We start from the raw sequence: 13,649 nt of genomic DNA, 5'->3' as shown, positions 1-13,649 counted from the left end.
TGAAGAAAAGAAAAATGATCTATCTGAAGTGATTAACAAATTCGAGGAATTTTCCATTGGTGAGTTCGAGACCATAGAAGCCTACATAGCTGTCTTGTGCCAACTTGCAAAAAACTGCAACTTTGGAGAATTAAAGGACACACTTATTAGGGATCAAGTTGTTGTGGGTGTTAAAAACGATCTTTTGAGAGAAAAACTTTTAGCAGACAAAAAGTGATAAAAAAGTGAAGCTTTCCAATGCAAAAAATGTCTTCCCCAGTGTGATTACAGGCCTAGGGAAATTGAGGCATGTATACAAAATTCACTCGGATGAAAAAGTTCAACCTTTCTTAATCACTGCTCCCTGACAACTACCACTTCCCATGAAGAAGAAAGTCCAGCAAGAGTTAAAGCAATTAGAAAAAGAGAAAATTATCTGTCCAGTGAAGTCCCCAACAGACTGATGTGCTCCCATTGTAGTGGTCCCGAAAAAAGATGGAAGGGTCAGACTTTGTGTTGACTACACTAAATTAAGCGAAAGTGTGAAAAGGGAAAATTTTCCACTTTCTTCAACTGATCAACTTCTTGCTGAACTTGAAGGAACCACAGTGTTCATGAAACTTGACTGTAACAGTAGTTTTCACCAAATAGTTCGGCATGAAGATTCACAGGAACTTGCCACTTTCATCACACCGTATGGACGATTCTGTTATTTACGGTTACCTTTTGGAATAAGCTCCAGACCAGAAATTTGCCAGAGAGAAATGTTGCACATTGTGTAAGGAATACCAGGGGTCATTTGTGACATAGATGATGTCCTGGTCAGTGGAAAACACAACAAGAGCACAACCATGGGGTACAAAAGGTACTACAAAGAATGAAAGCAGCAGGTGTAACACAAAATGAAAAGTTTATTCTCTACTAGTGAGGTGAAATTTCTGGTTCATATAATATTCAAAGAAGGAATCCGAGTAGATCCTGAAAAAGTAAAAGCAATAAAGGAATTGACCAGACCACAAAATGTGTCTGAGCTAAGAAGGTTGCTCAGTATGGCAAATCATGTTGGCAAATTCACTGAGAATTTAGCAGAGACGACCAAACCACTCCGGGATCTACTAAAAAGAGAAACCACTTGGATATGGGACCAGCCTCAAGAAACAGTGTTTCAGACATTGAAGGAAAAACTGAGCTCTACACCAGTACTGATGCATTATAGTGCTGACAAGCCAACAAAGGTCTCAGCAGATGCTTCTTCAGAAGGATGGAGGTAGCTGGAGACTTGTATTCTATGCATCAAGATCTCTCACTGAGACAGAGCAGAGATATGCCCAGATTGAGAAGGAAGCATTAGCAGTCATGTGCTGTTGTGAGAAGTTTGCTGACATCTTGATAGGACTACCAAAGTTCTTGATAGAAACAGATCTCAAGCCTCTACTACCACTGCTAAAGACTAAACGTCTCGATGGGGACTCCAAGAAGTCAGCGTTTCCACATGCGCCTAATGAGATTCACCTACAAAATCACACACACAGCAGGGAAAAACCTCGTTACAGCAGACACTCTATCCAGGGCTCCTGGCAGCGTACAAACAAAACAAAAGTTTCAGCAGGAGACAGAGACAAGCATGTTTGTCCATTCTGTCATAGAAAACATCTCTGTGAGTGACAAACGACTGGAGGAAATCAGGCAGAAACAAAGCACTGATAAAATCTGTGGTCAAGTTATCAACTTTTACAAGATGGACATCTGGCCTGAAGCAGCCACACAAGATCTGGAACTGAGACCCTACTGGTTTGTAAGGCAGTACCTGACAGTTTATCAGGGACTCTTACTGTATCAGAGCTGACTCATCATCCCTGCTGGCCTCCAAAAAGACATCTTGGATCGTCTACATGAAGGACACCAAGGTATCATTAAATGCCAAGCACTGGCCCGGGACAATGTTTGGTGGCCAGGCCTTTCGAAGCAAATTGCTGAGAAAATAGGAGGGTGTAGTATCTGAGAAGGAAACCAGAACCACTACAACTTACCAAGTTACCTGACTATCTATGGCAAAAGTTAAGAATGGACTTGTTTGAATTGAAAGGACACAGATATCTATTAGTCATTGATTATTATTCAAGATGGATAGAGATATCTCATCTACAGACAACAATATCAGGCAGCATCATTGACAACTGCAAATCAATATTTGCTAGATATGGTATACCAGAGGTCGCCATTTCCGATAATGGTCCTCAATTCATATCGAAGGAGTTCTGGAATTTTTCACACCAGTAGTCCCCATTATCCACAAGGAAATGGAGAGGCTGAACATGCAGCCCAGACAGTTAAAAACCTTCTAAAAAAAGCAAGTGATCCATATATTGCAATGCTTAATTATTGCAGTACTCCACTACAACATGGCAAGAGTCCAGCAGAGTTGTTGATGAATAGGAAACTCAGGACTCGCATTCCAACAATTTTTTATAAAAATGTATCCTGCCAAGAAAATGTTGAGCAACACAAAAATGCAGACTCTCGGCTCAAATTGAAACAAAAAGTCAATTTCAACAAACGCCATCGAGCTACAGAGCGTTCATCTTTTACTGAAGAACAGCCAGTTTGGATGAAGACACCTAAAACCAGTCCAGCCAAAGTGGTGAAAACTCTATCACCAAGGTCAGTACTTGTCGAGGCAGATTCAGGATTACTCATTGAAACAGAAGCCATCTTCACAAGCGAAGTGAGAAAACCAAGTTTCCTCAGGTAGCTACCCCAACAGAATTGTCCACCTTACCAACCATACCCAACCACATTTCTGAATACATCCATGATAATTCAGCAGATCATCTCGCCGAACAAGCTGACCAACCAGAGACCCAGTTCACTGCACACAGGGATGTCTCACCTGCCAACTCGGGAAATCCCAAGCCAGTAGTGTACACCAGGAGTGGTCAGAGAATTCGACCACCAAAGAAACTCATTATGAACTCATAACCTGAAAGGAGGGGGGTGTTATCTCCTTTTCATTGGTCACCTACCATAACGGGAACTCTCTAGTTTAAAAACAACACATTTGGTTCCCTTACAGTGAGAAGCCATTACTGTGTATGTTTTGCTAATAAACGAACATATCTTATCTCACACTGCTTTGTCTTTCTATTTATTAGCCAATATCATCAAGCTTCATTATACAACACTCTCTGCACTGATCTACATGATTCCATTGGACTCATATAGGATCTTCATTCTACTCTTCTGCTGCTACATTCCATCAATAACAGTATTTTCCTTTGTCTTTGGAAGTCTGAACATAGTTTCCTCACTGCCATCCATTTTTATACTCCATCATTTTATTCGTGTCTGCTTTTCAATCCTATCTTTCAAACCAGCATTAATGTTATTAACCTCTTTATAGTATATTTCATTCTCTTGAAGATCTTTTTGATCCAATTCTTCACTTTTTTCATTAGACAGATTTTCATATTCTTCATTTGCAATGACTGTATCTTTAGTACTTGTTTCAGGTTATGCAATCACAATTTCTAATCAGATATTTTTTTGTTCGTGTGCACTTTTATCTAGTGACAAGGACGAAATCAGAAGAATGTTCCTCCATACCTAATTTATATAAACTGCTCTTCTCTACCTGTGGGGATGAGGTGAACTGGAAGGAAAGCACAGTGACATCAACAGCTGAGGGGGCCTTATCGGAAAAAGAAGTGGGAGTGAGGAAGTGAGGGAAGTAGCACCAGCATGGTCCTCTTTTGCATTGGGTAGCCACAGGAAACAGATGTCAGGGAGACAAGTGAGTGGGAAAGGGCTTTAGCAATAGGTTATAGCTTAGGTGCATCTTGGATTTAACACAGCTGGACAGCTGACACCAAGAGGTAGGTGAACCATATTTTGTTCCTCACATTACACTTCCCTCATATTACACTACCTAACAACTTAGCAGGACTCAGCCATCCTTTAAAATTTTGCCTTTTATAATTGATCTGGTCATCATCCCCAAAATCTTCATTGGCATAACTCCTCACATTAAACCTCAGTGCTCTCTGGGCTTTTTCCTGAGTTTCAGCTTCCATGAAACTCTCTATTCTCTTTAAAAAGTATTTAAATTTATTCTAACCATGCTATTAGTTGTTGCAATTTCCAAGGTATGTAACTGATCAGCCCAAAGAGAGTGCATTAGCAATGAAGCCAAATATAAGATAATTTAGATCATGTTTAGACGCCATAGATCACACTCATCCTTTACTAGTGTCTTTTGAGTCAGTAAAACAGGTTTCAATGTTCAATTTTCTATTAAACTGTCAGTAGCAATCATTGTTCAAATTCACTTAAAAACCCGTCAAAAATTCCAAAATAAGCTAATCACATCAAAAATATATTATTAATTTTGTCTTAATTAATCTGGCAGCAGTGTTTCTTGTTGTGGCTTCAATAAAATGTTGATTTTATGACTTATTGTGAATGTGCTCATTCAAATCAAGACAAACTTTGTCATTAATCTGAATCGCAAGCGTCCATCCCGTCACTAGTCTCAGTGGAGATCTATGATGTATCTGACAGAAGTCACATCACCATCGTCGTCATTATCATCATCATCATCATCATCGTTATCATCGTCATCATCATCATTTAACGTTCACCTTCCATGCTGGCATGGGTTGGACAGTTTGACAGGGGCTGGCCAGGTAGGAGCCTGCACCAGACTTCTGTGTCTGTTTTGGCATGGTTACATCGCTTGATGCCCTTCCTAACACCAACCACCCGGCAGAGTGGACTGAGTGCTTTTTATGTGGCACCAGCACAGGTGAGGTCAGTTTGACATGGTTTTTACAGCTGGATGCCCTTCTAAACACTAACCACTTGACAGTGTGGACTGGATGCTTTTTAAGTGGCATCAGCACTGGTAGGGTCACCAAGTAACTTGCAAGACCCAGATCCTTTGAGAGGAGAAGATCTTGTGACAGATGATGAAAGGTTATAGTGAGACAAAACAGGTATTTTACTGTAGGGAGGTACGTGATTACCTGGAGAGAGAGGGAGAGAGACAGAGACAGACAGAAATGAGGACAGAAATAGGTGCACTGTTGTAAAGGAGGTACATGATTACCCAACCTGAGAGAAGAGCAGAAGGGGAGAGTGAGTGGGAGAGTGTGTCCATAGCTTACACTGGGTACACTGTATGGAATCCCTGCTTACACCTTTCCTACAAATCGAACAGGCCACCTACCTGAGTGGGGTAGGGTCCTGTTGGTTTTTCTTGCTTACTGGGACCTTAGACTTTGATAAGTTAACCTTAAGGCTCTAACATTCCAGGTTTTGTTCCTGCACCTGAAATTTTTCATCTAGATCTGATATGGAGTCTGCTATGAAGGCAAGATCATCAACATATAGTAGTTCCCAGAAGCTGCCAGTCTTGAATTCCTCTGTTATGGCCTGAAGGACAATGTTGAAAAAGAGGAGAATAAGGACTGAGCCTTGATGAACCCCAACCTGTACACCAAATTCTTTGCTGTACATACACACACATATATACATATATATACACACTACTAGGGAGTAGGTAGTGGAGAATACTAAGCATAGATGGGGTTAGTCTATCTGCTAGTAATAACAACTAAATCTCCTTTAAATTACTTAAATCATGTAATAAAAAGAATACATTGGCAAATGTAGTCTTAGATACACTGTGTTTGAATAAAATAAGAACATAACAAGAACACCTTTACTGATAGATGTGTGGATCAGGCCTGAGCTGGGGTTAAATAACAATACTAACAACAACAAATGATGCAATTCAAAATATCTTTGATAGCCTTCAACATTATGGAATATATTTGTACCATAATTTGATGAGGAAGAATATTTCCTGCCATTTTCATTAGTTCTGAAATTATTTCATCTATTCCTCTCATCTTGGATAATTAACGAGAAATTACAGAGTTCACTGGATTTTGATTGTATTTTAAATAAAAGACATTGAAAAATGTGATTTCTAATTGATTCTTGGAAGAATTCTGCCAAAAATATTTCTAATCTTATGATGGGAGAATATTCTGTTAAGATTCTCATTAATTCTTCATTAATTCTATTGAAATTGATAACAATGATGACGATGAAGATGATGATGACAATCATTATGATAATGCAACACTGAGCTAAACGGTTATAATGAAAGTGGTGGGATGGCAGTGGTGGTGGTGGTGGCGGCGGCTCTGGTGGTGGTGGTGGTGGTGGTGGTGGTGGTGGTGCTGCTGCTGCTGCTGCTGCCACCACCGCCGCCGCAACTGACGCCACCGCCACCGCCAACGATAACGACAATGATATATTTTTACTTAAAGGTTTTCCAATCATTTATCACAAAGAATGAGATACTACTGACAAGACATGCAGATATTCTAAAATAACAGAATACTTTCAGAGAATCACAGATTGACAAACATATATAGACATATTCTAGAATAACAGAGAGAATCATAGATTGACAAGATGTCCATACATTCTCGATTAACAATACTTTCCAAGAATTTTAACAGTTACAGACCCAGAATTGCTGTTTTCTGAGATTCTTGCAAACTTGTCTGTGAATGGAATAAAGTCCCACAGTTGATACATGATGATTTTGTATAAACAATGGAACTGAGATAAACATAATACATTCACTCTGTCACTTCATGGTCTCATACTTGAGTCCAGTGTGCAGCAACTTGGATCCTTCAGGTTGACCAAAGTCTTCTGACCGGAATTTGGTAGACAGAAAGTAACGTAGAAGTGAACCAATAAGAGAGGTGTGGCCATTCAATCTGCTAGAAATAGCAGCCAGATATACCTAAAATAACATCTAGCTATCTTTAAAATAGCCACATTTAATTATGTAGCCCTCTGTCTACATAAAAGATGAGACATCAGGGTTGGAATGTCTGCTGGATCAGAGGTGATGTGAGATTAAACAACAACAACAACAACGATATCAGCAAATATGAGCAAAATCAGCCAATCCACATGTATTTGCCACATAATTGATATCAGTCATTCAACAAAACAATGCTATATACCATGTAATAATATTAGCTAACATATAAGTCCTATGAGCTGACACATGTACAATTTATCATTTATTTGATATTAATTGATACTATTAAATTCAGCTCTTACATATTTAAAATCAAGTAGTATAGTTAATATTCACTTATACATTAAGCTAACATACAGTTCTTACTAGCTAACACTTATTTAGCACCTCTAGTATCACAAGTTAATGCAACACAAACCAAACACCTCGCAAACCCCAAAATTAAAATTTTGCTTGAACTAAATAATTAAGATTTAAGTTACATTTATTTGTTATGAGAGAAATTAAAATAACTGGGAATATATGATTTAATTCAGATTCCATGACTGATATGGGTATTAACAGAAAATCAGTAAGTAGAAAATATAGCTGAACAAATAAGTTTATGACTTTAGAAATATTCTTATTGCATGCACCTGTAGAGATGTATACATATACACATAGGCTCACTCATACATGCATATATATACATGCATATATATGCACATATATACACATATGCACACATAGACACCCACCCACACATATTAAAACTCAAGGCAGTAATAGTTTGAACAAAGAACCGAATTGTTAACCCCTTGTATGCACATGGCTAAGTATCCTTTATGCAAATACAAGCCTCCTTGAATTTTGTTCTGCTTCAGTAAAAAATGTTGGTTTTGAAATGTTTAATTAATAGGTTTTATTGATATATGTCCTAACAGAATGGAGGGAGCTGCACCAGGTGGTGATCATGGGTAGAGGAAGGGAGTGTTGGGAAGAAATGTCATTGGGGAGTTTTGACAAGGGAAAAATTGTGTGTGTGTGTGTGAGGACCTGGTCATAAAGGACATGCCAGCATGCCTTGCCACAATCTTACTTGTCTTAATGTCTTCTCGAGTACAGCAAATTGTCAGATGTTACTATCTCTTGTCATTTCCTCTGTGAGGCTCAACATATAAAGATCATTTCTCACCACTTTGCCCTACATCATTCTGGGTCTACCCCTTCTACACATTTCCTTCCACAGTTAGAGATTGGCATTTCTTTATGCAACTGTCCTTATCCATAAGCATCACATGACCATACTAACATAGTCTTCCCTCTTACACACTACATCTGATGCCACTTATACCTTATTTTTGTCATAAAATATTTTCACTCTCTTTTACTTGCATGCTGAAATCACACATCTAGTGGAGCATGTTGGCTTCATTTCTTTCAACCATTCACATCTCCTATGCAGTTACAGCCCATGTTTCACTGCCATGTCGTAATCTGTCCGTTCTCAGGCATCATACAAACTGCCTTTCATTCTCAGGGAGAAACCCTTTGTTACTAACAAATATAATAGCTCCCTGAACTTTGCCCAGCTGGTTCTTATTCTAGCAATTTCTCTTTCAGAGCAACTTCCACGACTTCTAATTTGATCACCTATGTAACAAAAACTATCTACTACCTCTAAGGCAGGGGTTCCCAAACTTTTTAGACCATCGGACCCTTCATGGAATCCTTGACCCCTCATCGACCCCCAGGTATGTACAAGAAAATAAATAAATAATAATGATAATTAAGTAGATGTGCATTATCGACCCCTTGAATAGTCCCATCGACCCCCACAGGTCGATATCGACAACAATGGAGACCCTTGCTCTAAGGTTTCTCTTGGACATATGAGGAAATTTATTTCTTGTACATTCTTAGTGTTTATTGTAGCAGCATGTCTGCCACATGCCAAGACTATTTTCTTTGTTAATCTTCCTGTGATTCCACTGCACCTCTTATATGTCCATAGATTGCACTGGGTATATTCTAATGAAATGTCTACCAACACCTTTTCTACATATCTCCGAAGAGATTAGTAATTTGTCTGTTTCTTGCTAACTAGTTTTAGCTAAATTAACTTTAAGGCCCTTAGATTCCAATTTTTGCTTCTATACCTGGCATTTTATCTCTAATAGAGATTCTATTATAAGAACAATATCATTGGCATAGAGGGGCTCCCAAGTGTAACTAGTCTTAAATTCCTCTGTTATAGCCTGGAGGACTATGATAAATAAAAGGGTCCTGAGAACCAAACCATCAACCATCTTTCCATGGTACCAGTTTATTTCCATGGACAGACTCTCTCCAATGCAGCATCTTGCCATTTTGCTGCATTTCTTTGTCATCATTTTCTTTGTAAGATTCAATATCCCAAAACCAGCTTTTACCACTCCTGCCTGTCCCTCAATCTCCAACTTCCACAGTTTTCTTCCGTTTGGATCTCCTGGTGTGTTGCCTTTTTACTTAAATGCCATCATTCATTCATAACTATTTCCCGTACCCTATTCTCGTAGGTGTCTCTCTTGCACACTACATTTGATCCCTCTTATACCTAAGGTTTCTATTAGTTTCTCTGTACCATGTTGCCCATGCTGTCAAACATTACAAATCCAATGGAACATGTTTGCTCTGTTTCTCTCCATCCTATGCACATACTCTGCATTTAGTTTTGACATCTCATTATTATGCAGCACTGTACTTCATACACATGCATCATACTGTCAGCCCTTAGCTCAAAGAGAGAATCTCTATTTTATCCAGTCCTGGAATTTGTACTTTGTTCTTATTCTAGCTGCTATGCTTTCAGAGCACTCTGCTCCTCTACTGATTAGGTCACCTAAGGAACTGAAGCTGTCAACTACGTTTTTACTTGTACCTATTAGCATTGAGTCATGGAGATCTGTAATAAACGATTTGCATAAAATCCTAGAAGTGCTGAAATTCTTCAAGAAAGAAGAAAACAAACAGAATTGCAACCACCATATACAGTTGATATGTGATACAGAAAAAAATTGTCAAACATTCCAAGGATTTTTGATTTGAGTTCCCTGGAATAAACATATGTACACAATTGCATTTACATACAGATACACATGAATAAAGAGCAGTGAAACACATTTGTGCACTAAAGTGACATGTACATTCATTGCAAGAATGCAAGTATATCCTCATATATAATTCATTCACATATTTACAAATTCCAGGAACTGTCTTGACACAAAGAAAAGAGCCTTATCTCCTTGTTAGTGACCAGCTTGAATGCTGTGAATCTAAAAGTAAAACAAAAACTTATAATAGTTATCCATAACTTTAAGCAGCTTTATCTATTAAGAAAGGCTATGAAAATGCCTTTACTTCACCATAACCCTGGTAAGAACTTGCAATTATTGCTGTAACTTAAAGTGTATTTCTTGGATCCAACACTCAACATTTCATAGTTTAAAGCTTGCTGTTATTCAGAGCCATTTTCTTTGAGAAAAACAAGATTTACTGTAAACCTCTTTAAAGGTTTCATAAATGAACTCTGTGACACAATATATCTTCTACAGCTTAAAATGACATTTTTTTAAAAGCTGTATAAAGTGCAGTCTATCTTAGCAGTGTTCCGCTATGCTATCTTTATAGAAACTTTCAGTTAATCTTCATATTGAAGACAACAAAACATATTTCCAGCTGGAATACCAAAGTCATAAACATCAGAAGTTAGGAAAATAGCAGCCTCTCTCTCTCTCTCTCTCTCTCTCATTCTTCTTCACATATCCTTGCTAAGTTTGCTTTCACTTCTAACTGACAATCTAACAGTATTTCTCAAGTTAAACCAGAAATTATCTTTTCCACATAAATATTGAAACATGCTTGTCATTTTAGCATTCAAACTGGCCGTTCCTGGCCTAAATATTCTATGTGTTTTATGTTCAAACCGGCCAAATCCAGCCTCTTGCACCTACACTACAATGTTATTCTAAAAATAAACAATCATATCATCAAAGGTACAAGATAATGCATGATTAATTCAAAGCAACGTGGATAAATAAGCATAACATTTGACAATGCGCTGAATGTTAAAGAGTTAAGCTGATCACTATTTATTAATTTCCCAATTTCTTGATGATTGAATACTTGCTATTAATTGTATTGTTTGGGAGATAATAGTGGTAGATCTGCATATCACACCCTTTATATTGCAATGAACTAATGAGAATGCTCTTATGTTGACAGTTGATCTGCTGTAGACAACAGTAAAGTTTCCTTCAATAAACTATGTCTGATTAGAAACAGGATAGTCACATCTGGAACATCATAAGTCTTTTAGATCTTGACTTATATCATAGGAGTTTAGAAATCTTGAGGGACAGGAAATAATTAATTTTCTTTTTTAATCTCAAAATTTTGGTTTTAATCATAAAACTCAAAGTAGAGGAGGCTATAAATAATGGCCTGTAAATATTGGTCTAAAAAAACCTTTATGGATGGCAGCCTTCGACTTTTCCTATCCAAAAAAGATCTTTTAAGCCAATATTTACAGTCTGTTATTCATAGCTTTGTCTACTTTGAGTTCTACAGCTAAAAAAAAAAAAAAACAGTTGTGGTATTTAAACTTGTTTCAGTATTTTAATACCAGGTCCCTACTCCTGATTTATTGCTTCACTTTATTCCATTTCGATATCTTTAAGTTATTGCAATATAAACATATTCTTTTCTCATGCTTGTCTTTTACCCGCAGAGGAAACAACTGTTTGATTTTATTTTCATAGCATGCCATTTTAGAGGTCTTATATCTTGTAGAAAAATATTTCATTATTTGAAGTTGACATTTTGAGAAATGTACATCTACCTGAAATTGTTCCTGATAGTTTTCCCACCACTCTCTCTCTCTCTCTCTCTTTCTCTCTCTCTCTCTCTCTCTCTCTCTCTCTCTCTCTCTCTCTCTCTCTCTCTCTCTCTCTCTCTCTCGTTCCCTCTTCTTCTCTCTCTCACTCTCTCACTCTCTTTCTCTCACTTTCTCTCTAGCTGAGTAACCACGTGCCTCCTCTATAGCAAGATACCTGTTTTTGCCTCTCTGTCTCTCTGTCATACTCTAATCTTTTATCATCTGACACAAGATCCCCTCCTCCAATCCCCCCCCTCCTCTTCCAAAATTTCTTGTCTTGCAAGCTACTTGGTGTCCCTGCCAGTGCTGGTGCCATGTTAAAAGTATCCAGTCCACAGTGTGAAGTGGTTGGCATTTGGAAGGGCATCCAACTGTAAAAAACCATGCCAAATTGACTTTGCCTGTACTGAGTCTACTTTGCAGGGTGGTTGGTGTTAGGAAGGGCATCCAGCTATATAAACCCTGCCAAAATAGACACAGCAGCCTGGGGTAGTTTTCTACCTGGTCAGCTCCTATCAAATTGTCCAAACAATGACAGCATAGATGGCAAAAGTTAAATGATAATAATAATGTTGATGATAATGATAATGATGAGTTCCATCCATTTTTACATCCTTTCCATTGTAATTCCTTCATCCACTTTTTCCTTCCAGTTTTACATCCATTTTTCCAAGTAAATATGGGTTAAATGAGTATGTTATTGAGGCATTATTTTACAGTTGGAAAGCGGCGAGCTAGCAGAAACATTAGCATGCCGGATGAAATGCTTAGTGGTATTTCGTCTGTTCTGAGTTCAAATTCCACCAAAGTCGACTTACCTTTCATCCTTTCAGGGTCGATAAATTAAGTACCAGTTGCTAATCGACTGGCCCCCTCCCCCAAAATTTCAGGCCTTGTGCCTAGAGTAGAAAAGATTATTTTATAGCTGGATACCTTCCCTTTCATTAAACTTTACCTGTTTTTCAACTAAGGGATCTCTTATTCCACACATTTTCAAAGATGCAAAGCCAGCAGAGGAAATAGAAGAAATAACAGCAACAGCATCTTCATTGTCGCTATTTTCAGAGAAGCACAAATAAAAGCAAATTCCACCCACACACATACAAGCACACACTTGCATACTTTCAGACATATGTATATTTGTATATGCATATATGTGCATGTCTATGTATCATGTAGTTGCTTCCCAACCACATGGTTCCAGGTTCAGTGCAGAATCACGTGGTTGAACATATTGATTTTAGGGCATTTAAGGTGAATCTTTGATGTATAAACATGGAACTTACTTTGTGTTTTCAGTACGTATTGAAGTTTCATATTTATACATTTCGTAACGACCTTACTGACAAGCTACAGATGATTAGTTAATCAATTAATTATCTTATTAGTTGATTTATTTGGTCATTAATAATGAAACTCATGGGTATAAGGTTAACTAAAATGTTTATTCACTCAAATGTTTTGCTCACATACAAACAACGTGTTTTAATATAAGAATGTTCTTTTGTGGTTTTAGGCTTTGACTGCCATTTTTAGCAAATAAGAAATCCATATGGTGGTTTTCTCTCCATATATATTTCATACACTATTATATTTAAAAGCATTTTTGTCTTCTTACTATTTTTTAGCAAACTACTGATATAAATTATTTAATAATTTTTACCCCTGTATTTATAGTTATATATATATATATATCTAAGACAGCATGTTCTTTGTCTATCTCCTTAACTTCTTGGAGATTTTAGGTATAATTATACTAATGTGTCCATCTGTTCTAATTTAATTAAATTCTATGTCTTTGTGCAGCTGAGGATTGCTCTGCATTTTAAATTGATGTAATGATTGCATTGTTCAATTAAATGAAGTTACATGAAATGATCGTACTGCATTACCTCTGGATATCCTTGTTACTTATTTTGATATATATAT

General features: G+C 37.5%; 2 protein-coding genes across 2 annotated transcripts in view; one reads left to right on the top strand and one right to left on the bottom strand.

The window, feature by feature from the left end:
• Positions 1-881: 881 nt before the first annotated feature.
• Positions 882-1,250, top strand: LOC106871877 (uncharacterized). Its single transcript, XM_014918622.1, has one exon. The coding sequence runs from the start codon at positions 882-884 to the stop codon at positions 1,248-1,250; it is 369 nt and encodes a 122-aa protein (XP_014774108.1).
• An 8,842-nt stretch (positions 1,251-10,092) lies between these two features.
• LOC106871876 (ATP-dependent DNA helicase PIF1-like) overlaps positions 10,093-13,649 on the bottom strand; it is a 5,310-nt gene continuing 1,753 nt past the window's right edge. The window contains exons 2-3 of the mRNA XM_014918621.1: positions 12,676-12,775; positions 10,093-10,119 (exon numbers count right to left, since the gene is read on the bottom strand). Of these exons, the coding sequence (XP_014774107.1) occupies positions 10,093-10,119; positions 12,676-12,775 (127 nt within the window). The remainder of the gene's footprint in view (positions 10,120-12,675; positions 12,776-13,649) is intronic.

Source organism: Octopus bimaculoides, chromosome 19, assembly GCF_001194135.2.
Source record: "Octopus bimaculoides isolate UCB-OBI-ISO-001 chromosome 19, ASM119413v2, whole genome shotgun sequence".
Lineage (NCBI taxonomy): Eukaryota > Metazoa > Mollusca > Cephalopoda > Octopoda > Octopodidae > Octopus > Octopus bimaculoides.
The sequence above is the reverse complement of the archived record's forward strand: the minus strand, read 5'-3'. Positions and strand labels throughout refer to the sequence as shown.